The 26772-nt window shown below is 48.6% G+C and overlaps 3 protein-coding genes across 3 annotated transcripts; 2 read left to right on the top strand and 1 right to left on the bottom strand.

Moving 5' to 3' along the window:
• Positions 1-66: 66 nt before the first annotated feature.
• On the top strand, positions 67-3963 carry sdhb (succinate dehydrogenase complex, subunit B, iron sulfur (Ip)). The gene is made up of 8 exons (XM_068742205.1): positions 67-167; positions 544-683; positions 1254-1339; positions 1860-1996; positions 2812-2928; positions 3024-3125; positions 3212-3334; positions 3484-3963. Exons 1-8 carry the CDS (start codon positions 96-98, stop codon positions 3562-3564), a joined length of 858 nt encoding a protein of 285 aa, XP_068598306.1. The 5' UTR covers positions 67-95; the 3' UTR covers positions 3565-3963.
• Positions 3964-6141: 2178 nt separating this feature from the next.
• Positions 6142-9233, top strand: mfap2 (microfibril associated protein 2). The gene is made up of 8 exons (XM_068742860.1): positions 6142-6172; positions 7704-7751; positions 8109-8135; positions 8228-8308; positions 8398-8439; positions 8612-8699; positions 8975-9048; positions 9130-9233. Exons 1-8 carry the CDS (start codon positions 6142-6144, stop codon positions 9231-9233), a joined length of 495 nt encoding a protein of 164 aa, XP_068598961.1.
• A 772-nt stretch (positions 9234-10005) lies between these two features.
• LOC137898527 (rootletin) lies at positions 10006-25661 on the bottom strand. The gene is made up of 37 exons (XM_068742571.1): positions 25605-25661; positions 25187-25313; positions 24966-25111; positions 23976-24173; positions 23812-23895; positions 23630-23721; positions 23367-23532; positions 23159-23265; positions 22829-23044; positions 22663-22753; positions 22195-22281; positions 21902-22114; positions 21034-21233; positions 20759-20941; positions 20297-20441; positions 20051-20197; positions 19571-19801; positions 19285-19478; positions 19073-19200; positions 18812-18981; positions 18536-18715; positions 18120-18254; positions 17879-18022; positions 17037-17275; positions 16787-16946; positions 16515-16682; positions 16014-16434; positions 15555-15718; positions 15341-15461; positions 15082-15245; positions 14455-14670; positions 13437-13661; positions 13208-13357; positions 12850-13050; positions 12232-12363; positions 10848-11021; positions 10006-10465 (listed from the first exon to the last, which is right to left on the bottom strand). The coding sequence occupies exons 1-37, from the start codon at positions 25659-25661 to the stop codon at positions 10379-10381; spliced, it is 6063 nt and encodes a 2020-aa protein (XP_068598672.1). The 3' UTR covers positions 10006-10378.
• Between the last annotated feature and the right edge of the window lie 1111 nt (positions 25662-26772).

The following is a 26772-nucleotide window of genomic DNA, read 5'->3' as shown; positions in this document are numbered from 1 at the left end:
AATAAAACACACAAAAAGATCAGGCGCGCGCTCCTTCGGCCGCATGACGCATTGACGTCACCAGAGGAGTTGCCGGCGGTCGTACAAAATCCAAAATGTCGGCTACTGCCTTCACGTCCTTGAGCCGCTGTGGAGTTTTGGCTCTCCGGTTCCCTGCATCACTCGTGGTATGTTGGAGTTCATTACAACGAATAAACCGTTACAATAATAATAATAATAATTATTCTCAGGTACTATTTCTGGGCTCACCTCGGTGTTAACGTCACAACAATGAGCACCTTCCCCTTTGACGTGTGGGCTCCGTCTATAATTTGAGGTCGAAGTTCGTTAGCGGTTGCTAATTTAGTCCTGATTCTCAACTGTAGTTAAACTTATTCAAGAGTAAATTTGGAAGTTCGCATTTTTAGCTTGTCCAGTTTCTTGTTGCATTAAAAAGAAGCTTTGACACTTTTTGTGTTGTCAAACAAATGAGACCCAAGTGACACAGGGTAACATCAGGGTGCTGAAATCATCTTGGCTTTTCTCCCTGCCGACTTCCATCAGGCGCTGAGGTACGCCCAGACAGCAGCAGCGGCAGCTCCAGCAGCAGAACCAAGAATAAAAAGGTTCCAGGTCTACAGATGGGACCCAGACACTCCGGGAGACAAACCCCGCATGCAGACGTACCACATCGACCTCGACGCGTAGGTGTTGCAGCTTCTAGCTGGTGTGAGGAAGTTCTGTGGGGAGCGAACGACGCTGCGGCCCGAGTGCTCCTTTCTGTGCTGGAACAAAGTGTAATTGAGGTTCCACCAAAGGTGTCATGATTATACTCATTATCTAATATTGACGTATTGAAGGGCATTACGTTTGTACAATTCTTAATACTTCTGTTTGAGCAGAAGTATTAAGTGAAGTATCAACTTCAAGGCAAATCTCTGTTTATTGAGGTTTTATTTTTTAATATATCTCTTATTTGTTTACTATCATCAGTTGATCGTGCTTAGTTGAACTGGTGGAGGCTTATTCCATGGTAAGGTTAAAAAAAATATACATATAGCCAAACACATTTGAGAACAGCATTCAGGTGAATTTAATAGCCTGACGTAGTACCCGTCCACCTCCTTCATTTGAGCCTCTGCTTTGATCCTCTTACGTTTTCGAGAGACATCTTGATGGATTTTCTTAGCTTGATCGCGCCCCAGTTTGCGGTTTGTTTGTTTTTTGTCTTCGCCGTCAGAACTCATTGTCATGTTTTGTTGTTTCTCATGAAGCTGTGGCCCGATGGTTCTCGATGCTCTGATCAAAATCAAAAATGAGATGGACTCCACGCTGACCTTCCGGCGCTCCTGCAGAGAAGGTGCGTAACGTAAACAACCTGCTTTACATAGGTATTCAATTATTTGAACACATTAAGTGTGTATATAAATATAGCTTACTACATATTTAGTAATCTATCTTATGTCTAAATGTTCCTTTGATTTGATTTGAATGCTTTATTTCGAACATGCAAATTAAAAGACAAATAGAAAACAAACAAACCGAAAACAATGATACTAGTCAAACCAACAATAACAAAGTCAAAACAACAATAATAATACGAACCAAACATGTCCAAAAAGGAGTAGGATGAAGCATTAGCTTATTTTATTTTATTTTTTTTATTATTTTTTTTCCTTAATTGTTTTGTTTGGTCGGTTTGGTTTTTGGTTTTTTCTTCTTCATTGTTTTAAGTATTTTTTTTTCCCATGACTGGTACTCCAACTGATAAGGAATAACAGTTACATAACATTTTTTTGGTCGGAAAAAGATTTTGTCTTCTGATATACTTTAAAATTGAATTTAAGGTTTTCTCTCTCCCCCCCCCCCTCCAAATACAGGTATTTGTGGCTCGTGTGCAATGAACATTAATGGAGGAAACACACTTGCTTGTCTCGACAAGATTGACACCAACATTAACAAACCCACTAAGATCTATCCTCTGCCCCACATGTATGTGGTGAAGGACCTGGTGCCGGTGAGTAATGTTGACCGTATAAACACAACTTACACCAACATCAGCGACCATATATGGACAAAAGTATAAGGACACAAAATAAAACGGGTCATTCTGAAGAGCTCCGTTAATTCAAGCGTAGAGCTGCCTTCCCTCCTCGATACTCCACGGTCAGCTTTGTTGTGTTGTTGACAAATCTTTACAAACAACAACAAGTAAAGGCACAAGATGACAAATCACAAGTGTTTTCGGTGCGTGGTGAATAGAAATCACCAACCCTTTTGACTCGGTAACGGGAGAGTTCCACACTTTTTCTGTTTCGGCATGACCCCCTCCCCCCCCGCTGGGACAAGGCGACGCCCGTAAAGATGTGGTGCGGTGAATCTGGTGTAGAAGAACCTGACGGGCCTGCCCTGACCCCCAATCAAAGACCAGAGCTTGGCTTTTCAAATCCTCTTATGGATGAATATTCTAAAGATTCCTGCAGAAACAGCCAAAGATTGTTGCAGCGCTTTCCAAATAAGAAACTTGAAGCTGCAAAGAGGGAAACTGACTCCAGATGGGTCCCGAAGCTGTAAGGGTCAGGCATGTTAAGCTCTGAATTAGGTTCTTCACTCTAACATTTATCAGTGACAATGAAACACGGTAATGTCTTTTAGTCAAAGCTGACTTTTTCCGGGGGGGGAATATACCGGTATGTATTTGGCATCAACAAATATAGTTGCTGATATTTAGAATAATAATTTGAGTCTCTTCATTTATGGACTCAGAGCTACAAGCCCACCCCATCGTATTCTGTCCGGCCTGGCTCATGGATCGTACCGTTGTGTTTGCAGGACATGAGTAACTTCTATGCCCAGTACAAGTCTATTGAACCCTACCTGAAGAAGAGGGACGAGTCAAAGGAAGGGCAGGAGCAGTACCTGCAGTCTGTGCAGGACAGACAGAAGCTGGTACGCACGCGGCTGCTCTGGGTTCTGCTGGAACGCTGATAGAAACAGTTCCGGTGTTCCCCCCGTCTAAAAGCTGAGACTCTTTTGTCCACCAGGACGGCCTGTACGAATGCATCCTGTGTGCCTGCTGCAGCACCAGCTGCCCCAGCTACTGGTGGAACGGAGACAAGTATCTCGGGCCCGCGGTGCTGATGCAGGTGCGTTTTAAGATCGAGTCTTAGCATCTGGTTGAATTCTTAAAATCCATGCAGCAGGCGACGAGTTTGTGTCTCGTTTGTGTCAGGCGTATCGCTGGATGATCGATTCACGAGATGAGTTCACAGGGGAACGCCTGTCCAAGTTGCAGGATCCCTTCTCCCTCTACCGCTGCCACACTATCATGAACTGCACTAAGGCCTGCCCCAAGGTAATCCGAGTACTCGCCTCCGCAGCCACCATGCGACGACGTAGCTCGCGTTCTGAACGAACAGCAGGGCTCTCCTTTTTTACGTGGATATATTTCAAAATAATAATTGTCGTTGCTCTCGCTCCTCAACTGTTGCATCTTCCTCTTAGGGCCTGAACCCGGGAAAGGCCATAGCGGAGATCAAGAAGATGATGGCCACCTACAAGGAGAAGAGGGCCGCTGCCGTCTGAAAGCTCGGTTGGCCTCTTTCAACTTTCCCTCCATGAATAAATAATAAATCCGTTCGTAAAAAATGCTTCTTATGGTCTGGAGGGCCAGAACACACGTCCAGCACACACTGCTGACCGACTGTAGCGGGGAAACGTTGCGTGGTTGGAGGGTTTGGTGTTGCAAACGCACATGTACAGTATGAATGTGTGTGTCTGACATGTAACATAGCATATTTATTTACAACTCTTTGCTTGCGAGACGTGATGCTGCATATTAAAGTAGAAAACACTGCTTCCATTCGTAAACGGTTTTATCGCTTGTTGATGCTTTTTGGTCGTGCAGCGTATCATGTTCTCGCAGATCTTTCAACTTTCCAACCGCACTTTTTATGTTGATGGTAAATAAAGAGCTGAAATGCATGCGTATTTTGATTGGTCCATTATTTACGCTTGTGCTGATTTGATGGTACGCAACACACTCCTCTGTTGATGCCGACCCCGCTCGGGTGAGGTGCTGTAGATGTCGCTGTCGTACAAGTCAAAAACAACGAGAAAACTAAGCAGAATCCTTCTTTAGGATGGTTAGATTAGGTTAACATCCTAGCTCTTATTACGAATGGTGTGTGTGTGTTCAAGCAGTAAAAATAAAATCCTGATTTCAAAGTTTGAACTTCTTTTAAAAGTACTGATCAGCAATAAAATGTACTTCATTAAAAGTACTTGCGTTGTGGAGACTGTTCCAGGCTACTCAAGCCAGTTGGTCGTCAGTTTTGAGGGAGATGCAAATTAATTTTAACTAAGTCAGGTAGTTTAATTTGTTAGAATATGATAATAATAAATTGTATTTAAAGGCGCCTTTCTCGACACTCAAGGACACCGTACAGATATGTGTGTACACACAAATAACATATAGATAAAAAAAATATTAATTGAATAGAAAAAACTTAATCCAAAATAAGTTGAGAAAGTGATAAGGATTTTTTTAAATGTAATCTGTAATGTTTGTACATTTATGAAGAATAAATATCGACTATTTTCTCTCAAGAATTTATTAGAAGTGATCAAACGGAGTTGGATAAAATGGGAAACAACCTGAAGTTTAAATAAATACGGTCGTAGATGGAGGCTGAGGATCCGTCACCGGGCCGGGGGCCGGGGGCCGGGGGCCGGGACAGGATGGGGAGGAGACTCCAGATGCGGGGTGGATCAATGTGGCGCTGCGAGACTTCCAGCGGTCAGAGGACGCACAAGAGCCGAGGAGCGAAAGCGCATCATATTGAGGTAGGTCGGAAACAACATTTTGTCTACAACTGTTAGTCTCCGGGTGCGTTCTGCCTACCTTTGACATTGGTTTTGTTCACGCATTGTCTCAGATTACTTTAACTTTATTGAAAACTGAAAAACAAACCAGACAGATGGGGTGATTGTGATTTACAGACAGTCCATCAAAAGCTGGTAACTGCTAGAAAACCGGGCCTGAAAAATAAATGCGGATAATGCGCGTGTGATTAATGGATGTGTGGAGACATGTGGTCCTGTGTTTTCACCGGAGAGGAGGAGGAGGAGCCTCACAGCCTGCCAGAATGAAAACAGAAAAGAAGGATGGGGGGGGGGTCGATGAGGGCGCATCGATAAGGCGATCATCGATCCTCGTTTATTCAGATTACAGCGGCATAGAAATAAAATTACATCTCCTGCTGCCGTCCTCAAAAAGACTCGCAAATGTGTCCGTGCGTGTATGTGTGCGCGCGTGCACGGTGGTGAGTTTGTGAGAGGGGTGGGGTCTCAAGTTTGGGGGGGGGGGGGGTAATGGCTCCCAGATGTGTACTGTGAACATATGGTTTCTGATAGTTGCTGTAATGCACAACAACAATGTGTGTGTGTGTGCGTGCGTGCGTGTGTGTGCGTGTGTCACAGATTAATTGCTACACATGCTCAACTCATGCACACAGTGTCTTAACTACATGTTCCACTTCCTGTGTGGCTCCACTAGTGTCAGATGCTTAGTGAGGTGTGCATGAGCTGCCCTCCAGAGCAGCAGCAGGGGGGGGGGGGGGGGGGTCACAGTTTCCACAAGTAGTGGAGTCAGTGCATGAAGCCATGGTAACGGATTTAGACTGTCAAGTCGAGAGTTTCAGTGACATCTCAACAGAAATGAATCATCTGGTCGACTAGTTGTCCAGGAAAAACACGGATGCACCATTTTAACTGGCTCGTGTGGAGCGGAGAAGAAAGAGCAGGGGGGGGGGGGGGGGGGGTGAAGCGAACTCAGAGAGATGGGTGGGGTCGAGGGGTCCTCGGTTTCTTTTCCTGGAATGCGGCCCTGAGAACGTCTGCTGCAGCGAGGAAAAGGAGGAAAACAGATTCTTCTTAGGAAGGCAAACGTGCCACATTCTTGCTGCCTGAGTTTTCTTCCCCTCGCTTTCTGGGGGGGGGCAGAGGAAGGTGACAGAGGGCAGGGGGAAAGAAAGGAGAAAAGTGCTCAGCAGACCAGCGGCATATCCAACATTAAGTGGCCGGTGTTGCTCTGTGTTTGTCTGCTGACGCTCACCTCATCTGCCCTGCAGTGTTCCAGTCAGACTACCTCCCAGAGCGGCCATGAGAGTCCTCCTAATAATCTGCATGTCAGGTAAGAGTCCTAATAATAATCTGCATCGTATTCCTCTTCCTCTTCTAAATGCTCTATTTCAGATCATTTATTTCCATACAGCATTATGGAAATCGATAATAAAGGAATGTTGTAATCATTCATTCATTTATCTTCTGAACCGCTTTGTCCGTTACCGGGTTGCGGGTCATGCTGGAGCCTATCACAGCAGTCTACGGTTGAGAGGCGGGGTATGAATATATATATATTTATTAGATAGAATGTTAGAGTACAAGTACAGTCACACAGTAGCATGTATTACAGTACAAATAAAGTCAAACATCCTGTCTAAGAGGAGCATTTCAAAAAAGCCCTTGCGGTCTTTTTTCCGTTGAAAGTCCTTCGTACATAAATCATCCACAATTAACAATACAAATTTAACAATACAAATAAAAATAAAACCAATATTCAATAACTCAATTGATGCAACGTAACATTAGAAAAATAAAAATAAAATGATTTTACACCGCCGATGCAAACTAACAATTAATCTATAATAAATTACACCACTGATGCAAAATGACAATGAATGACAATGGATTACATAAATTACAATAAATTACTAAGGCAATTAATATGTGCAACGTAGGTGGACAAAAAAAGGGGGGGGGGGGGTTGATCCGGAGAGAGTCGTGATGACTATCTCCATTTCTGTCCCCCTAAAAGGTGTATTTTTAGGGCCGTTTTGAAAGAGGCCAAAGAGGTGCATGTTTTGAGGGCGGGTACACCCTGGACAAGCCGCCAGTTTATCGCAGAGCCAACACACACACAGAGACCTGCACCACCAAAAACATGCAAATAAGGCTAAATAATCTACACTAAAAGTCAATTACATTATTGAGTCATTTCACAAATATAGTTTCTCTTCAAAAATGGCAAAAAAAAAAAGGTTTTACGCTCAATTTTAACATTTTTCCATTTTCCTGGTTTCAGGCAGGGAACAGTTGTGGGCAAACATTACACCATAGTCGCTTTTAAACAATACTGTTTAAATAAAAGACACGTTCTGGTGGAATAGATGCGGTAAAAGGCCCACTCATTTCAGTTTCCTGGCTCTTCCCCGCGGCCCCGCTGTTACACTTTGTTGTTTTTTCTTGTTTACCATTTACGGTTTCTGGCAGCCACAGGGGGCAGCACTCATTAGAGAGGCACTCAGTACAGCACATACCTCTGCTAAGGCCTGACAGGCCTTTTAATTCAATTCAAGACATGTGTGCTATCCATCCGCCCAGCCATCCGTCCGTCCAGCCATCCGTCCATGGCCGCATGTAAAGCTGTGTAAAAACCCAGATAGAGGAAAAAAAATATCAAAGTGTCAGGAAAGCTTAAGATGAATGATCAAGTAGGTAATTTAAAGTTATTTGTTTGCAATGAATTCAGCTCTTGTGCTTGATGAGCATCTTCTCCATTTTCTCCGTTACGCTCGCATCATCCAGAGAGAGCCCGTTGGATGTGTTCTGTTTCACTCATCGCCCGCCTCCACTAATCCCTTGATTGTTCTGAATGCCAACAGTTGTGCTGCTTGCCCAGGCCCAGTACCAGGAACCCTTCCCGTTTCTGGGTGAGTTCACCGAGTGAACGTTGCTCCTGACCGCCGCAGCTCGCCGTCGGTTCGTGTCCGAGCGCTGCACGCCTGTTCATGATTTCTCGCTGCCATCTGATGCGTCACCGAGCCTCGAGGACTTCCTCCCCACCCCCCCACCCCCATCTGTTGTTTACCACCCACAAAGCCATGCCGTTAATCGCACTTTGACCCATCTGCATGTTATTATTTGTAAACGTCTCACACATGGAGTCCTGAATGTTGTTGTTGTTGTTCAGCTCGGGGTGCAGCTACTCTGTTTTATGGCCCGTGTGTTTGTTTGGGAGTAACTGGCTCTTTCGTCTTGTCTCTCCTGCTGATTTTCCGACCTCACAGAGGACTATGGGCCAGATTATTTCCCAGGTAAAGTATTTTCATCACGATACGAATAGTTCTTCATGACTATTTCATCATCAGTGCCTTTTTAAATAGTGCCTCTTGTTTAGATGGTCCAGAGTCTGACAATCATGAATCTCTCCCTGCAACCTACCAGCAGCAGGTGAAACTTGAGCCAGTGATCCGTCCAGAAAAATCAGGTACACGTGCTGAATGCGCGCTCCGGTCTGGGTCACGATTCTGTGTCGACAAAACTCTTTTATGAATCTGCTTTCCGTGTGGTCACCAGAAACCGACTTCGAGACAGAGCCCACCGAGCCCGGCCCCCTCGGTAAGAAAACGTAAACGAAATCACAAGAATCAGTTGTTTGGAGACGTCAAAGAGGATTTGTTTTCGGCCCTGTGCGACCGGTCCAGGGTGTCCCCCCGCCTCCTTCCCATAGTCAGCTGGGATCGGATTGAGGTCGCCTCGTCTTCAAGACGATGAATGATTTGTTTTCCAGATTGCAGAGAGGAGCAGTATCCCTGCACAAGACTCTACTCCGTTCACAAGCCGTGCAAGCAGTGCCTGAACAGCCTCTGCTTCTACAGGTAGGACCTGAAAGCACTCAGCAATGGGAGCCCAGCCTTTATCCCAACGCCAACACGTCTCTCAGTTACTCGCAAAAACCACCCATACTATTAAAAATTATTGGATCACATGTAATCAAGTCTCTTAACAGATTTGCAAAGAGCTAAACATCCTATTGGATCTCATTTATCTGGAATCTGTTGAGGCCCATGGCTGCTAATGACAGCTTTGAGCGAACTGCTCCTTTAACAGGCCCGCATCCAGCCTGACCGTGACCTCTGTGCTTTTCATTTAGCCTGAGGCGGGTGTACGTCATCAACAAGGAGATCTGTGTGAGGACTGTGTGTGCACACGAAGAGCTGCTCAGAGGTGGGGGGTTCCCCTGCACCGTGCACTCTGCGCTGGTGCGCTCAAGACGCACACTGAAACTCCTTTTCCTCCCTTTTTTAGCGGACCTGTGTCGTGATCAGTTCTCTCGCTGTGGCGTGGCGGCCCTGAGCGGCGGGTGTTCATCGCTAGGAGGAAGCTGTGGGAAGAGCTGTGGCAGCTGCTGATCAATAACACCGATCCAGGGACGCTGCCTGCCCAGATGCTGCCGGCTTCCAGCTTCACCTCACTTTCACTACTCCTGTGCCAAAAGCACTTGGAAGTCTTTCGTTTCCATTTTGGTCTTTTCACACGTATGGATCACTATAATCCCAAGAACGTTGATGATTGTATGTCATTGGTGCTATAAATCATCACACTGGTGCTATAAAAACTATTAGAGACGCACATAAAACTACAGAACATCTTATTTTTTAGCATATTGTATTAATCTGATGCTTTTTGTTCATTGTTTTTTTTTTTGACACGTTACTGTACTTGTGTAGAAAAGCAGTCCATGTCATGATCAACCCATTAGCGGTGCTCACTGTGCACCGACGTCAGACAACACTAAGCAATATCCGGACGGCAACGGTCTCATTGTTTGAAGATCATGAGGTGTGTGTGAAGAGAACAGGCGGGAAGTGACCTCAGTTTTTCTACTCCTGCCACAGGATTTGTGCTAAAATAATCAAGCAGCAAAGCTCATAAATATATATCCCAGTGGCAACAAGTGGTTCAAAGGGCATCTCACAAAATGGCCTGTGTACCACAGCTTTGTAAAACGGTCACTATAAAGGCTGAGAAAAATAAAAAAAACTTTTTTTTTTTGTTATTACATTGATCGAGTCCAACGTGAGACGTCGCCGTGACGTCAGCAGCTCAGTGTGATGACAGACGTGAACGACGTTACACACCGAGTTTATTCTCCTGCCTGTGCGCTCCATGCGTTTAGTCCACACAAGTTATATTGCTGCTAGTAACCGTTAGTCTGCCAGTTTTTAAGCAACGAGCATGTGCAACTAGTAAAACTAATAACTAATGAAACAACATACATTCAACTGTTGTATAAAAATGTCTCACAAAACCAAAGTCAAATTTGTGCTGAATGTGGCACGCAGCGAGGACGTTCCTGTCCTCGTCTTCCTATGAATGTGGAGGATTCGAGCACATTTCTTTTCCCGCACCACGTCCAGATTCGGTCTGGAAGGGACTGAGCTGAAAGTTTGGGGAGAACTTTTGTGCAACAATCAAACACAGATGGCTGCGAGTGCTTTCGGCGCAGCTATTGAATCGCATCGCTCTGTTGGTACTTCTGCTTTTAAGCTGCTCCTCAGTTTCCTGGCGAGGACATGGGGGACGACAGAGAAGGTTGTCTCCGTTTCACCTCTTGTTGCAGCTGCTCCTTCAGAGTGGACACCTGGAAGCAACAAGGCAGAACATGACAAAACTATCGTCTTTAAATTGGGATTAGCTCTGTAGGAGCGGCAGCCCAAGTGGATGTAGTATTTGCATGTTTATTTAAATTGCCGTCAGAAAGTTTATTGTGCTGGGAAAAAAAACATGCAAATAACAAAAGGTCCACTTCCTCTTCCATTCTGTAATCTGGTTGTTGATGTAGGAGGATTATCCATCTTTCCAGTGCAGACATTTCTCATTTAAATACCATTTATGGTCCATCTAAGAGGGGAAATGAGCTGCTCGGCGGAGGTCTGCGCTCTGAGTGCATTTCTAGTTCCCTATTTTTTAGAACCGAGATGATGATTTAACCCGAGAAGGACTTTTGCTAAAGCTGCGAGTACCTGCTCCTCCAGGCCTTTGACCCGCTGGCGATGAGCTCGCTCTCTGGTGCCCAGCGTTCGCTCCATGTCTCTGAAGCTGGACCGCAGCCGTTCAGATTCCCGCTGGACCTCGTCACGCTGCCTCAGCAGACCCTCACACTGACTGTGAGACTGCTCCATGTCAGCCAGCTGGGTCTGCTCAAAACACACACACACACAAACACAGTGAGAGGGGGTGGGGGGGCAACCGAAATGTTAACAAAAAGCAAGCTGCCAGGAAGTTTGTTTAAATGTCGGCAACCATGTTAGAGGCTCTGTGGGGACATAAAACTTGTTCATGTGTTCAGATGCCGTGGAATAATACTTTCTGCAAATAGTGCCCTGGGAGCATTACAAGCCATTCTGGGACGCGGCTCCCAAACAGTTTCCCTACTGTAGGGAACAGTGTGGACTGAGGAGCCCATGCGAAGAGGAGACGGACACTATTTTAAGTTGTTGTAAAAAAAAAAATAATTGCGTAAATTAAAATCCACCGGGGAAAAGCAAGGAAATGTGAAGAAAAATTATACTGATTCTTTGGCGGCTTTAGGAGACACGACTGGGAGAAATCTGGGAAAGTGGATCAGCTCCACAAAACAGGCAAAATGTAGGCCGACTGGAAAAGACTGACCGAACTCACTCGAGTTCTACATTAAATCCACAGCTTTTTAAAAACCCAGTTACTTCCTGACAAATAAACAACAACGGCCTGTTGTTCACAAACACATCTGTGATTTTCTCCGGCACGGAGACGAATGGCTGGTGACCTTTGCAACGACACCTCCAGGCACACGCCTTGCAGGTCTTTGTTGCACGGCGCGTACGAGCTCCACGTCTTTCTCGTCGCTCGCTGCTCTCGTTTGGGAATTGTTGCTTTAACTGGTAAACATTTCTGCAGCCTTGGAAAGGTTTGGGTACATGAAGAGGAATAAACAGTTCCAATTCAGAAAACCACATGAAACCTACCGTGGCTTTGTTTATTGACTTGTTCGTAGCATGTCCGGGGTAAATAAAGAACAACATAGTTACGGCTGTTGCTTAGCATCACAACAACTTGGGCTATCCGAGCACCCCTCAGTCTTTTTTGGAGTCGTCTACGGTGGGAGGAATGCAAAGGGGTCGGTTGTAGGATTCGGATAATGTGCACAGCAAATGAAACCACAATTACTCAACCCTCCAACAACTTGAAGGCCAATCGACGGTATTAATCTGTCCTGTAAAAGCCTCTGCCTGCGTCTTCTCCTCCAGCAGAGGTGTGAAGCATCTGAGAGAATACGCTCAGTGTAACTTCTCAGAGGGTTTAGCATTTAGCTCTGATTTGTAGTTAATCTGTTGCAGTTCTGATGAGTGTGCCCCCCCCCCCCACCTGCAGTATCAGCATCTGCTGCTGCGCCTCCTGCACCTCCTGCTCAGCGGCGTTCAGAGAGCGATCCAAGCGGCCTTTCTCTGCAGACAGCCGCATGCCGCTTTCCTCCGTCTTCAGCTTCTGGCGTTCGACCTAATGAAAAGGAGCATTTCAGAAAACCTCGTCACCAATTGAACTGAAGTGCAGCAGTTAGAAAGCGCTGCAAAGGAGAACATTAATATCTAAAACGCATTGTAAAATAACAGATCAACAGTTTTGAATTTTCATAGAGAAATTTAAAATATGGACACAATTAAAATAATTATTGCAGTTCAGATGAGGATTCAAAAAGCTGACAATTCTTTATTTTGAGTATGAAGACACTTCTTCTGTTGCCTGCATCCATCATCTGGGCAGAGAATGAGCGCTTTTAGCGACAGGAGGCAAATTCAGACAAAAACCACAACAGATTAGATTTGTGTACAATAATCAGCATTTCCTGTGGCCAAGCAGGATCACAAAAATTATTTTGCACATCCTCCGATAGTTTTTGCACACCAATATTTCTGTATTTCACCAAAGTCAAACTAAAGTAAGCCACAATGGCGTGAATGAAGAAGGTTTCACTGCCGTGCCGACCTTATCCAGCGTACTCCTCAGGGCGTTCTTGTCCTTCTCGAGTCTCACAGCCTGCCTCTCTGCATCTCTCTTCTCGTTCTCCAGCAACGCGACTGCTCGCTGCAGCCCGCGCAGTCGCTCCTCGACAGCGGCCCGCTCCGTCCGAGCCGACTGGACGCCGTGCTGAGCCTCCGCGAGGCTGGCCGAGCGCTGACGCAGGGCCTGGTGGAGACGCAAAAGACGCGAGTCTGCAGACTGCCGCAGATGTAAACACTCGTGTTTGAAATGTTACATAAATCCAGAGAGCTTTGCTAAAGATCAGCAGGTGGGCAGATTGGGCGGCATCTGGGTGCAGACCTTTGGTGATCCGTCTCCTCACCTCTTGAGTGCTGCCGAGCTCAGCCTGCAGCTCCTCTCGGCTCAGCTCGCTCTGGTTGAGCTCAGTCTGCAAGCTTTGCGCTCGCTCACTCAGGCCGGCCATGTTCCTCTTCCCCTCCATTAACGACGCCCTGGTTTCATCCATCCGTTCCTTATCGGTGGAGATGATCCATGACATCACGGTGCAGCGACACCTTCCACAGCCTTTAACGTCCTTCCGTCTCACTCACCTGCAGCAGCTGTTTGTCCTGCTCAGTCACGCTCAGCGTTTTCTGCAGGGCAGCCAGACGGGTCTGAGCGCCGCCGTGAGAAGCGACGGCTTCCTGGAGGCTCTTTCTGAGGGAAGACGTCTTCTCTTTGAGTAACGACTCGTCCTCCTGGGCTTTGTGCAGAGCCTGGCTCAGCCGCTCCACCTCTCTCTGGAGCAGAGATGCACGAGCTTCTCCTTCCGCGACCTGCGGAGAACAGAAGTCCAAACGATGCGCGACGCAGTCAGCAACGCAGCAAAGAGGAAGAAGCTTTGCATTGTTGGACGCGCAGGTTAGGCAGCCGCTTCCAGGTGATGTTTTAGCAAGGTTTTTTTTTTTAAATGTCTGCTACGGTATATCAGACAGCGGCTACAAAAGTTTGAGAATTAAACAATTGAGAAACAACTGATTGAAATTTTCCAGAGACGAACGGAGCATCATTTGTTTCATTTAAAAGGATTTTAAACCACAGATGGCAAATCATTCAATTCATCACTTGTCATGAATTAAACCAGACATTTCTTTGTTACCAACCGTTCCTCTAGCGCTCTGGTTTGTGATCAAATAGCGAATAAAACAGAAGATTTCCATCAGCTTCAAATGCAGTGGTAATTAGAAAATGACAAACTAGTACAGTATAGTGAAGTTTATACCGGCACGTAGCACGCAGACCTGCGTCATCCAATCCGTGTAAATATTAAACCACCTTCCAGGTTCCATTTTAAATGTTGTGCCTCACATTTACCTTTGTTGCAAGGTAACCTGACTTGTCGTGCACTCGCTACAGAAAATCCAGAAGGTTATAATGGTCATTATTTGGAATGAATTGAATGACAGACAAAATATAAGTCTCCCCTCCTCCATAATTTGGAACAAATGATTTAATGTTCTTATCATCTAAATAATCTCAGGAACGTGTGACGAAATTAATCTGCTCTGACGCCACCGGATGAAGCACCGGAACGCGAACTGAAAACGACTCCCCGCCAGCCGGCTGCACCTGCTTCAGCAGAGCGTCGTGGCGCTCCGCGGAGGTCTGGCTCTCAGCCTCCCGGTCTCCCAAACTCAGTCTGAGTCTCTGCGTCTCCCCCTCCAGACTGCGCCTCCCCAATTCCACCCTGGTGGCGCGGGTTTCGGCCGCCTCCAGAGCCTCCCGCAGACGTCTCCTCTCCGCCTCCAGGCGCGTCTCAGCAGCGCGCTGTTTATTCAGCTGATCCTGCACAGATTGTGGGGAGACAGAGGTCGCCTTAAAAAGTAGATCAAGTTTTTAAAAAGCAGGCTCCCAAGTTGCAAACGGCGAATCAGTCCCCAGATCACCAAAGTGCTGATGTAATGAGACAAACAAGCCTCTTTTTTCTTTGTGTTCTTGCTCCTTGTGTCCAGAAGGTGAGTTATTTTTAAAGGAACTGGCCTAACAAACAGTCGTATGGAGAGCGGGCATGGGGCACGACAGCAGGCCCACCACCGTGTGTGTGTGTGTGTAGCATCTGTTGCTATCGCTCCCCGACGGGTTCCGCTTCCGGGCAGAGCTCGCGTTGTTGCACGCTGCCATATGGTGAACATGGCAGGGCAGCAGTCACGGTGTGCACGGAACATACGTGCGTGCAAAGCACAACCTCGCGTGTACCTGCGCATGCTTTTTATCCAACTCGGACGTCTGCAGCGCTCGCTCGACATCCTTCACCCTGTCAGACAGGGATCTCCTCTCTCTGTCTCCTCTCCTCAACGCCTCCTCCTGCTGCTGGAGGAGAACCTGAGCGCTGGCTAGACGGTCGTCCAGTCCGCGTCTCCCTACGGTTACGCACATGAATCAAAACGCATCAGATCGTCGAGTCATTTGTTTTAGAGGATTTTCTTCTGACGTGATGCGGATAAGTAAGCGTCACCCTCTTGATGTTCTTGCAAGGCGTTCTGTAGCTGAGTCAGCAGATTCTGGGCAGAATCTCGTTCCCCCGTCAGCTTGTCCAGCTCCTGCTGCAGGACCCTCAATCGACATCTGGCGTCCTCCTTCAATCAGCAGACAACCAAGCACGGAGCCACATGAATGTGGAAATACGGTGTGATTAGCATGGCTAGATTCTGTGTGATTACTGCAGTTACCCGCTCTCGCTGGGCTTCCCGCAGCTCCTGGAGGAAGTCTCTCAGATCGCTTCGGAGGGCGTCGGGATCCAGTTCCGGATGAGAGAGAGGGAGCGGAGTATTCCCTCTCTCGGGAGACGCAGTTCCTGAACCTAAGGTGTTGTCAGGGGTGCTTATTCGTATCTCTGTAAAAAAAAAAAAAAAATTACATGTAAAATGCTGCAAGATCCCTTTAAATAAAGAATAAATAACTGCTTTTGTGTGTTTTCGGTTAGTATTTCTATCAATCCATCAATCTGTCTGTCAAAAGAAACGCAAAAGTACAGAGAAAAACAACAACAACAACAAAATGTCAATAAACACTCATGTTAGGAATTAAAATAAAATGAAGAAAATTGCCGGACAATAAAGAGAGAGTTTTGATAAGCACATATATATTTCATCAATCCTACTCTGCGGAGCTCAAACTGAACCTCTTACCTTTTGGAGGCGACAGTGAGGGCCGCAGGGGGGAGGAGCTGTTGTGGCGTGACACGCTGCCTGGTGTAGGGCTCCCCCCCGGGCTCCTCCCCCGGCCCCCTCTACCCCCGGCTCCAATGCCCAGTGTTCTCGTGAGCGAAGACTGAATGCTGCTCAGGCGAAACTCCAGGTCCCTCCTCCCGGCCTCCGCCCGGGTCAGCTCCGCCTCCGTGGCGGCCAGGCGGCCCCGGGCCTCGCTCAGCAGCAGATTGGACTGAGCGGCGGCGTCCTGAGCCGCCTGAGCTCGCAGCGCCAGGTTCTTAGCTTCATCCTGCAGCCTCTTCTCACAGCCGTGCGCCTCCTGCAGCTTAGCGGTCAGTTCTCTCTCGCACCCTTGCCAGCAGGACTCAGACTCCAGCAGGCGCTTCACAGTTATCGAAAGCTGCGTTGGGCAAAGAATAAACCATCAGATCAAAGAGAAAGCAAACTGACCAGAGCCTGAACACTTCCTTCCATCCTCACCTCTCTCCTGTGGGCATCTCGAGCGGTTTCCGCTTCAGTCAACTTCTGTTTGAGGGAGAAGACCTCTTTGCCCCTCTGCTCCTCTCTCTGCTCCTCCGTCGCCCAGCGGGCCTGCAGCTCGGCCACTTCCCTTCCCTTCAGCTCCTTCTCTCCATCCAGAACCTTCAGCTGGAGCGAGGAAAGGCACAAAGCGACGCGACGCACTTACTCCGGGAGCAAAAGATGGAGCTGGATGGAAAGCCTCAGGAGGGCTGGAGGAGGAAGAGGCAGACCTGTCGGCGGAGCTCCTGCAGTTCTCTTCGAGCTTCGAGTCGTGACCTTTCAACCTCCCTCAGGCAGCTCCGCAGCTCCGTCACCTCCTTCTGAGTGGAGGCGAACTTCTCCTCCAGCACAGCCAGCCTCTGGCCCTTCTCCTCACACTGTCGTTTCACACTGAAAATCAAAAAACACACACACACATCACAACCTTGGCTTCCCCCCCCCACATTAAAGAATAATTGCCCCACCCACTGAGGCTTTTACCCGATTCGCTCCATTTCTGCACCTCTCAGGGATTCTCTCAGCTGGCTATTTGACTGGCCGATGGCGTCTTTCTCTTTGGTGGCGTCGGTCAGGCTGCGTCGCAGCTCCAGCAACTCGCTCCTGCAGTTTTCTGCTGCGTCCCGAGTTTGGCTGTGACGTCGCTCAATGTCCAACATGTCCCTCCTCAGCTGGTCTCTGCTGTCCTCGTTGGCCGAGAGAGAACCTCGACACTGGTCCAGCTGCAGGAGCCGAGCCAGAACAGGTAACAAAGAAATACGAAACTCGTGGACTTAACTCAGCTTGGCAGGAAGGAAGGAAGTAATATAAATGATGACCCATCAATATCTTTATCAATAATAACAATGCGGTGGCAGGTTAGGCCATGTTCCAAACAACACAAGATGAAGCAACTTCTCTTTGGACTTCTGGCTAGATGCTAAACTTGATTTCATGATCTTCATACTAAAAAAAAAAGGGGGATGAGGATCACATAAAAATGAAAAGAGACATTTACGGTGGAACCTCGGTTCTCGAACGACTCGGCTCTCAAACGACTCGGTTTTTCAACCAAATAAATTGAGTTTAAATTGCCTCGGTCGACCAGATATTTGGAGTTCAAACACACTAGCAGAGCCGAGGAGAAGGCGGAGTCTACCTCTGACCTGTGGTCATAAGCCTACGTAATTTAAAACACTTCCAGGATTTCCTGAAATGTTCTTATCCTAAATTCAGAAAATGCAACATGTAATAGTTTTCTTATAACACGTTGCACTTAATGCAATAAAAATAAACAGCAACGGATCCAATGATTGCCACTCGCTGTGGAGGTTGTGTGTTCTCACCTCTCTAAGTGCAAGCTCAGTCCGGCACTGCAGATCAGCACAAGTCACCCGCAGAGTCTGGACCTCCCTCTCGTGAGCAGAAGCCGCGTCCTGCAGCTGAGAACGAAGCTCCAGCAGCTCCGTGGTCAGTGCTCCAACTCGGATCTACGGTTAGTCAGAATGTCAAGGAAGCAAATCTTCCTCGTGCCTTTAGATCATTTAACAACAACAGGTGACAAACTCTGACAGGAAGTGACATCACCTCCTCCTGCTCTTTGTAATGGGCCACTTCTCTGGACATGCGCTCAGCGTCGAGAGCTGCAGCCGTCAGCGCAGCCTGCAGGGAGGACACCCTGTCGGTCAAAACGGTTTTCTCTGCCTCCTTCAAAGAAAGAGCCTAGATAGAGAAGAGAAAAAACAAAGTTCCAGTAAACAAAGACAGACTTAAAACAGATGTGCCGGAGTCGAGCCGCTCAGGCTCTGGGCTGCATTGAGCAAAACACCGCAGAGAGGCTGGACAACATGGTTGGAACCATTCCGAGGAATCCGATGAAGCAATTAAAGATAATTACAGGACCCTCTTTTAGCCTAAATTGAACTCAACTTCCCTGGATGCCAATAATCATCTACCCCCCCCTACAGCACACAGCCTCACAGAGGCCCGAACCCAGATCAGACCTGCTGCTTCTCAGTCTCCGCCTGCAGCAGACTCTGATCTCTGTCATGATGGAGAAGCCTCAGCTCAGCCCGGAGATCCTCTCTCTCCCCGTCCGCTCTCTGGAGCTGATCCTCCACCTCCTGCTTCAGCCGTCTCAGACTCACGTCATGCTGCGCCTGCAGGCCGTGACGCACGACTTCCTGTGAAACCAGAACAGCAAACAGCGCAAAAGATGGATTCATCAGCAATGAGCACCTTGTCAGACAAACACAGGAGACATGTGCGAACCCTCTGACCTTTTCCGAGACAAGTCTCTCCACCTCCTCCTGATGCTCAGAGACGGCCTTGCGTAAAGCCTGCTGGGCCTCCAGCCGTGCAGCATTTAGAGTCTGAGTCAGAGCCTGTTTCTCCTTCTCAGCTTGGGCCAACAGATTCTCTCCATCCGAGCGCAGACGCCTCACTTCAGCTGGAAATCCCATCCAGGAGAATAAAAAAAAAAAGAAATCGACCATTGAGTTGAGCTTTGCCCTCCTGCGTCTTGCCTCTCCGCTGCTCACCTGCCACAGCCTCGCAGCGGGCTCGCAGGTTTTGGTTCTCCGTCTCCAGGTGCTCCCTACGCGACTCCACCTGAACAAGTTGTTGCTGCACCTCAAATAAACCGGTTTCCAGGGACTCCCGTTCTGACCTGCAAGGTCACAAACAAACGTTAAGCAGACAGGCTCATTTAAAAACACTAGTAAACGTGTCACTAATAGACAAGGACGAGAACCTAAAAGCAGCTAGTTCTTCCGACAGCACCGCGTTTTCCCTCTCCGATGCCGTCAGCTGGACCGCCAGTGCCGCTTTGTCTCGGGCGAGTTCCGCTCGACTCCGTTCAGCTTCCTCCAAGGCCACCTCGTTCCTCTGGCCCTCCCCTCTGGCAAGACTCAACTCTGATCCCAGAGAGGTCACCTCGGCACAAAGCTGTCGACACAAGACAACACGAATAGGACGCATTGTTTGCACGGGTTTCTTGTGTTTTCAGGTTGGACCTCGTGATACGAGCCGCCGTGTACCTGGCCGACTCTCTCCTGCAGCTTTATCCTCTCAGCTGCGAGACTCTGGAGCTCCGCCTCCACCCCCGTGTGGCTCAGTTCAACATCCTGCAGTTTGTGGCGCAGCGCGAGGCGGGCGGCCTCCAACTCCAGCCGGTCCTGCTCCAACCGCACCAGGTCATCTCTAATGGTCAACTTCTCCTGCTCCGCCTCGCGCTTCTGGATCTGCAGACGGGCCTTTTCTTCCTCCAGCTTAGAGATGGAGCAATGGAGACAGAATCGTGCCCGAGTCACGAGAACACATGACATTCAACTGGATATTTCATTCTACATTTACACACAGTATTTAGTACAGGAGCAGCAACAAGCTCGTCGTCATTTAGAATCCTCGACCTGGACCCGTCTTTTTACTTTCCCGTGTTTGAACTTTTCCTTCTCTGACTTCAGAGAGGGCGTCTGCCAGCGTGTCCCACTTTGTTTGAGAAGAAAAGGCCTTCATACCCTGAGAATGTAAGCGTTAAGCTCCGCTTTGTCCCGAACCAGACCCTCATTCATGCTTCCCATCTTAGCAAGAGAGTCCCTGAGAGATGCATCCTCAGCCTGCAGCTTGCTGAGCAGCAGAGAGAGCTCTGCATTGCTGCTCTCAGCCTGGGGGGAGGGGGGGGGGGGCGATAAGTGCAATAAGAAGGCGATAAACAGCACAAAAGGAATCTCAGATTAAATGAGAACAAGTTGCCCTCGTCTTACTCGAGACAGGGCTTCGGAGAGCTGGGCTCTCTCTCCCTGCAGCAGGTGCCTCTCGACCTCCCCCTGTTGGTGAGTCTCCCTCGCCGCAGACAGCTGTCCCCTCTGAGCCGAGGCCCGACGCTCGCTCTGCTCCCACTGCTTCTGTCTGAGGCAGAGCAATCAGACCAAGGAACGCCGCTGTGATCGATGTCACGGCGGCGTCATGTACGCGTTCCGGGAGGCCGTGTTCAAGCTCTGTCCAGTAGGTTCTAATTCTGTTGCACTTTATTTCATTTTCCCAGCAGTGTCCGTCGTGCTTCTGAGGGAAAGCGACTGATTAATATCACTGACCGGTTTGAAGTGATCTCAGAGATTGTCTATACATGAAGCTGAAGATGTGGATGCCTCCCTGTAAGCACTTTGGATGTGTGGATTTAGTGCCAACATGGGATCCACTTAATCCCCCTGAATTAGCCTACTTACATCCTCTGAGTCTCCACCTTCGCTCTGTCTCTCTCCTGAACGGCGGCCTCCTTCTCCTCCCTCTCGCGATCGCTCGCCCGCTGCGCCGACGCCGCCGCCAGCTGAAGCTTCTCGGACTCCATCTGCAGGATCTGGTTGCTGCTCTGCGCCGTCTGCACGGCCGTCTCTAAGCTCGCCCTCTCGCTGTAATGGTTCCCGGGGCGCGTGTGAAGGGGGAACCGTATATTTGTGACACGCCACAGCATTCAAGCAGAGATCGCAGCAGGTGACGTTACCTGGCCAGAGCGTCCCGCTCCTGCTTCAGGCGGTCCCTTTCTCTCTGCGTGGTCTCCTTCTCCCTCTGAGCGGCGTCCCTCTCCCTCTCCACAGCTTGGTGTCTCTGCTCCGCATCTCTTTTAGCCAAATCGCCGTCGGAGATCTGCTTCCGTAGCTGCTGTGCGAGGGACTGTGTGGAGAGGAGCCGGCCTCGAACATCCTGCAAACACAAAACCATCTCGTGGCGTCCATCCATTTCGATAGCAGGCGTTTTACGCACGCTGATTTTGATTGTTCTCTTTTTACCTCCGCCCTGACGCGTTGATGGTCCAATTTGGTTTGTAGAAAGAGTAAAAGCTCTTCGTGGTTATGCCTTTAATTATCCAGAGGGTGGTTTTTAAAAGTGTTTTACGCCATTTTTCCTTCAGCACAAACCAATGCACTTTATTATCTGCCTCAGATTTAAAACCATCAGCAGTATTATTGGCCTAATCTGCTTCGAGCTCCATTTAGCCAGGATCCAGATCAATCAGGATCCAGATCAATCTGGATCCTGACCCCCCTCCCGAACCCTGACCATTTATTGTGCAGTTACATGCACCTATGCCAAAGAAAAAGGCCCATCTCCCAATGAGATAGAGCGTAAACAGGGTTTTCCCTGACCTCATTCTGGGTCAGATCCAGAAGACATTTTTTTAAAGCCTCCATTATAAGTAAATGGGAAAATCCAGATTTGTTTTTGTATCCAGAAGGCTATCGGTGTCTCTCAAAATAAAATGAGATCTAAATTAGACCAAGACCCATCTTCAGATTATTTTTACCATCAAGATCCATCCAGCAGTTTTACCATAATCCTGCTAACAAAAACAACAACAAACAAACAAACACCTGCAGTTGCAGCATCCTGTTTGTGACTGCAGAGCGCAGAGCAGACAGAGCCGACTCAGGAAGAAGAGACTCCGAGGAAGATCCAGAGGGGGAGGCCGACCTATGAGGAGCGGAGGAGCGGCGAGGGGAGGAGCCGAGGATCAACGCTAGCAACGGAGCCCCAGAGCTGTCCTGATCGGCCTCCGACGACGACTCGCCGTCCGACGAAACCATCTTCGAAATAGAGGAAATAAATAACACAAATCAGGGGCTTGCTTCTTGATGACATCAAACGCAGTGAATCTGTGCATTACCTGAGCGATGTCCCGCAGAGACGCCAACAACGTCTTCAGATGAGTTTTCATCACCTGCATGTCCGTCTCCTCGTGACCGCTGCGCTCCTGAGAGAAGGCAAACTAAATGGAGCTTGGACGCCAAGAGGAAGACGACTGATTATTAAACCCTATATACTCTTAAAAGATGAGTTTTTTTTTTTAATTGTCGTCAATAATTGTATATAATAAACACACAGAATAAATCCTTCATTCAACACTTTCTGACTTCCTAACCGTCTGTGGCTCTCTGCCAAAGAAACATCCTTAAAAACCAAGTCGATATTGTAAACTTAAATTTAGAAATACGTCTAAAAAGATAAAGATCACTTTAATTAAAACACAATTACCATTTTCTGGAGTGTATTTTAATCTGTGGATGCATACACTAGTGTGTGTTTCACAACAGAGGGTGTGTCTGTGGGGATTTATCAAAAACCATCAAAACACCTCAAGCCTCCTCGTCAGTGCAGCGATTTCTCCGCCTCTCTCTTCCATCTGCCCCTTTAGTCTCTCGCCCTCTCGTGCCGCTTCTGACCACCTGAAAGATGCACCGATGAGGAGAATTCAGTGCGCCTCCATAAAACCACGGTTCACCAGCATCACAGTCACCAACCTGATGTTGGCCTCGCTTCTTTCTGCCTCCGTTCTGGTCTGGAGAGCCGCCATGTCTGCCGCCCGTTGCTCCACCTGAACCCGGAGGGCCTTCTCCTGCTCCAGGGCGAGGACAGCTCCTCCCTCCTTGCTGCTCAGCACAGCGGACAGATTTGCACAGGACACCTGGGCGGAGTGGGACGCCCGAGCCAGCTCGTTACGCATGTCTGACAAGTCCCTGCAATCGGAGGCGGGTTGACGGACAGAAGCGACGGTAACGTGATCGTACCACCGAATCTGGTAAGCTGCAAACCGTAACGCAGGTCGAACGTTTGGCAAAGACGCGGCAAACCTTTCAGCGGCGCTCTTCATTTCACAAACATGCCTCCGAAATCCGACCACCTGCCGCCACAGCATCAGCATCCGACCGTGCTCGCTGCTGAAATAACTGTGGAAGGACTGAGACAGAAACGACAAGCAGATCATCTTCCCACGTTTCCTCAATCAAAGCGGAGCCATCTCAGCAGCATTCCTCCTCCTCCTCCTCCTCCTCCTCCTACCTCCTCTTCTCTCCTCCAGTCCGACTCCTTTAGCTCCAGTTCCTCCCTGGCTTTCGTCCAATCAGCAGTGAGCCTGCGGATGTCCTGGCTGAGAGCCTCGTTGGCCAAACTGACCTGCTCGAGCTGCTCCCTCAGCATGGCGTTCACCGCAGACAGACCGCTGCTCCTGAGAACAAGACAGAGGAAACGGCAAAGCGGGATATTAAAGCGGAACGCGCGGCGCAGAGGGCCCGACTGCAGCTCCACGCCGCGATCCTGCACACCTCTGCTGTTCTTCCTCCAGACCGATTAAAGCATCCTCCAGGCTTCTGCTCGGTTCATCCTGATGGCGGCCGTTTGATGTTTCACTTTGATCCTGAAGGAAACATTTGAGAGATTAGTTCTGATTTTGGTTCCTACTGTTGGAATGAATGAATGAATGAATGAATGAATGAATGCCACTCACACTCTGATGGTGCTTCGCCGTGTTCGAGGACTTCTCCTGCAGCGCCTGCTCCAGATCTCCACACCTCTTCCTGTACTGAAGCACCTGAAGCAGCAGGAACACCGGCGCTGACTTTTCATCGCTCGGACGACGGCACCCAAGATCAAGAGTAAAAGCAAGCAAACCTTGGCCTGCAACTTCTGCACGAGTTGCGCCTGCCTCTGCTGGCCCTCCTGGTATGCAGTGAGTTTACGCTTGTAGGTCGCCTGCTCCTCATCCAACCTCCTGCGCAGATCCACGTTCTGCTGCGCGAGGCCGCGCGGCTCCAGGGAATCGTGGGCGACGGCTCCGTCTCCCATCTCGAAACGCAACGCCTGTTCCAGCTGCGGGCGCGTCAGACAGAGGCCGAGGGTTAATGCAACGGGGAAAGATCACATCATACACACCTGAAGTATCGGGACACTTGGTGAAGTATCGGGACACCCGGTCCTTGCCCCTGCAGGAATTCTCATGGCATCCGATTTAAACTTTAAAGGCCTGAATGGAGCGTTAATTTGCAGCTTTAACAGCTTCCACTAGAAGATTTTGCAGTGTTACTGTGAGAATTTTGGACCGTTCATACAGAAATTCATCCGTGAGCCCAGGTTGGTGTGGCGAGAAGGCCCGACGCCCAAACTGCGTCTTTATGGACGTCGCTCTGTGCTCTGGGGCAGTTACAGACAAGGACATCCTAATTACTATACAAGACGGTGGGTCTGATGGGTAGCAGAGAACATTCCGTTAAACGTGACGGGATAATAATTAACACTTATTTCTTTAACAGAGCTTTCTTTAGTTTGTCTTTACAGATCTGCGCGGTTTCTTTTCTTCAGCTGAAAGTGAGATGTGACGTCCATCCACCTCCCCACCAAAGCCCCCTGTTTACAGTCACCCAGGGTGACAAACACCATGGCAACATCACACTTCAGCTCATACCAGACCCCATCACCAGGGAGACCAGCAGTTCTCAGACAATGAGGGAACAAAAAAAATGGTGAAATGAGAAAAGGAGCGCAGCGTCCCGTCTGGATGGACAGAACCTAGAAAGTCTTTTCTTCTACTCGTCTCTCACTTTGTCTGCATCCAGTTCATCCTCCACCTCCAGCTGGACTTGCGTTTCCGGTGATTCTCCTTACCCGCTCGCTTATCGCTCCGTACTTGATGGCAAGCTCGTCCCGGTCCGCCCGGCTGAGCGCCAGCAGGTCCTCCAGCCTCGCCAGCTCCCCCTGCAGCACCCGGTTCTCCTCCTGGAGGGACATGACCGAAGAAGACATGGCCCCGGCTGGAGACGGGGGGGCGAGAGTTAACGAAAGAAAAGAGGACACCGTGTCAGGAGAGGGACGTGGCGGCTCCTCACCGTCTTCAGTGAGGTTCTTTGTGACAATCTCTCGTACTCTGGCTGGCAGACACGTGGGGGGGGCATCAGGGGAAGGGCCCCGGAGCGTCAGCCTCTTCTCCTCCGACAGAACGCTCTCCTCCAGCCTCTGTTGTAAAAAAAAAGAAAAAAAGAAGCATATTACTATTGCTGTTTGCCTTTGAGACATTTTGAAAGCACGTAACAGAAATGTCCGTCCCCTGTACGGAGACAAAGACAACTCAAAGATGAGATGAAGCGCTTCAAAAAGATGGCAGGTGTCCTAACTTCACTCCGTTCCACAGCGTAAACGACAACGGGAACAAGCACTGCAGCTTTGCTGGACGCGAACATCGTTCACAGCTCCTCCAAAGACGCCACAGCAGCGATGGGGGGGGGGGGGGGGGGCGGTGGACCTCACCTGGATCACAGACTCCAGTTTGTTGGAGTCGGTGTCTGAGTTTTCCGCGGTGCTCATTGCGCAGATTCAGGTAGTTAAAAAGATTAACTCCGCGTGAACGTCTTCAAAGATGACCTGACCCACGACGGCTTCCCAAAGGTAAAGAAAAAGGTTGGATGCGTCTGGAGCGAAGGAGCAGAGTAGGAGCAGAGGAGGAGCGGAGCGGAGCGCCTCCTCCTCCAGTACAAACAGGCAGAGATTGACAGGATTAGAAGGGTTTTAACAAGTACCACCCCCCCCCTTCTCCTCCTCCTCCTTTATTTCACCCTCACTCCTCTCAGACCTCAACAACGACTCAGCTTGTGTTTGTCATTCATGTAATTTTAAAACTACTTCATGAACCTCCAACAAACTGCGGGAGCGCTGCTTCGGTGATTTATCTATAAAGCTTTAATTTTATTTTTTTAAATGGTAAAAACTTTACATGAATTTAACGGAAGTGTGGCTCTCATTCTTGACACGTCTTGTAAACTTTATTCTTATTTCTTTAAGAAAAATATGCACGTAAAGTGCGGCAGGAATGACGTCAGAATGTGTTGACGTGACTGCATATCTGTGTATAATCACTTTATTTAGTGTTCACTCTACCCCAGGCTTGTGTGGCATTTTGGTAAAATGCTGGTAAGGCTTTCAAAAAATATCAATTTGAATTGGTTATCAATTTTACAAAAAATGCAAAGAAAAGTCTAAATGTCATAACATTTGGTGTGATTAAAATGCGATTTGATAGATGCTTCCTCTTCCACGTCAGAAGCATCAATCTGTTACGCGCAAAGAGGGAACCGAGTCTTCTGCGTTTTTATTTCATGAAAACCGCAACAAACCAGATTGAAATGTATTAAATCCACGCGAAGGACACACCCAAAGCCTTCAAAAAGTCAGTCAGCGCGTCGAAGCAGCAGCGATTCAAACACAAACACAAACACGCTGCCGTGGAGACAAACCTCGACACACGTGGACGGATGTGCGAGACTGTCAACACGCACGTCTCTGATTAACAGTCTCACCTGCAGGGATGAGTCTCCGCCTCCTCCCGCGTGGGTTTACCGATCACAGGAGCAGAAACACCCCCACGGCGGCGATTGATGCATCGGGAGCCGCTGTTGTCTCGTTCCCGAAAGCTCCTCCA

This window comes from Brachionichthys hirsutus, chromosome 8, assembly GCF_040956055.1.
Source record: "Brachionichthys hirsutus isolate HB-005 chromosome 8, CSIRO-AGI_Bhir_v1, whole genome shotgun sequence".
NCBI classification, from domain to species: Eukaryota; Metazoa; Chordata; class Actinopteri; order Lophiiformes; family Brachionichthyidae; genus Brachionichthys; species Brachionichthys hirsutus.
The sequence above is the reverse complement of the archived record's forward strand: the minus strand, read 5'-3'. Positions and strand labels throughout refer to the sequence as shown.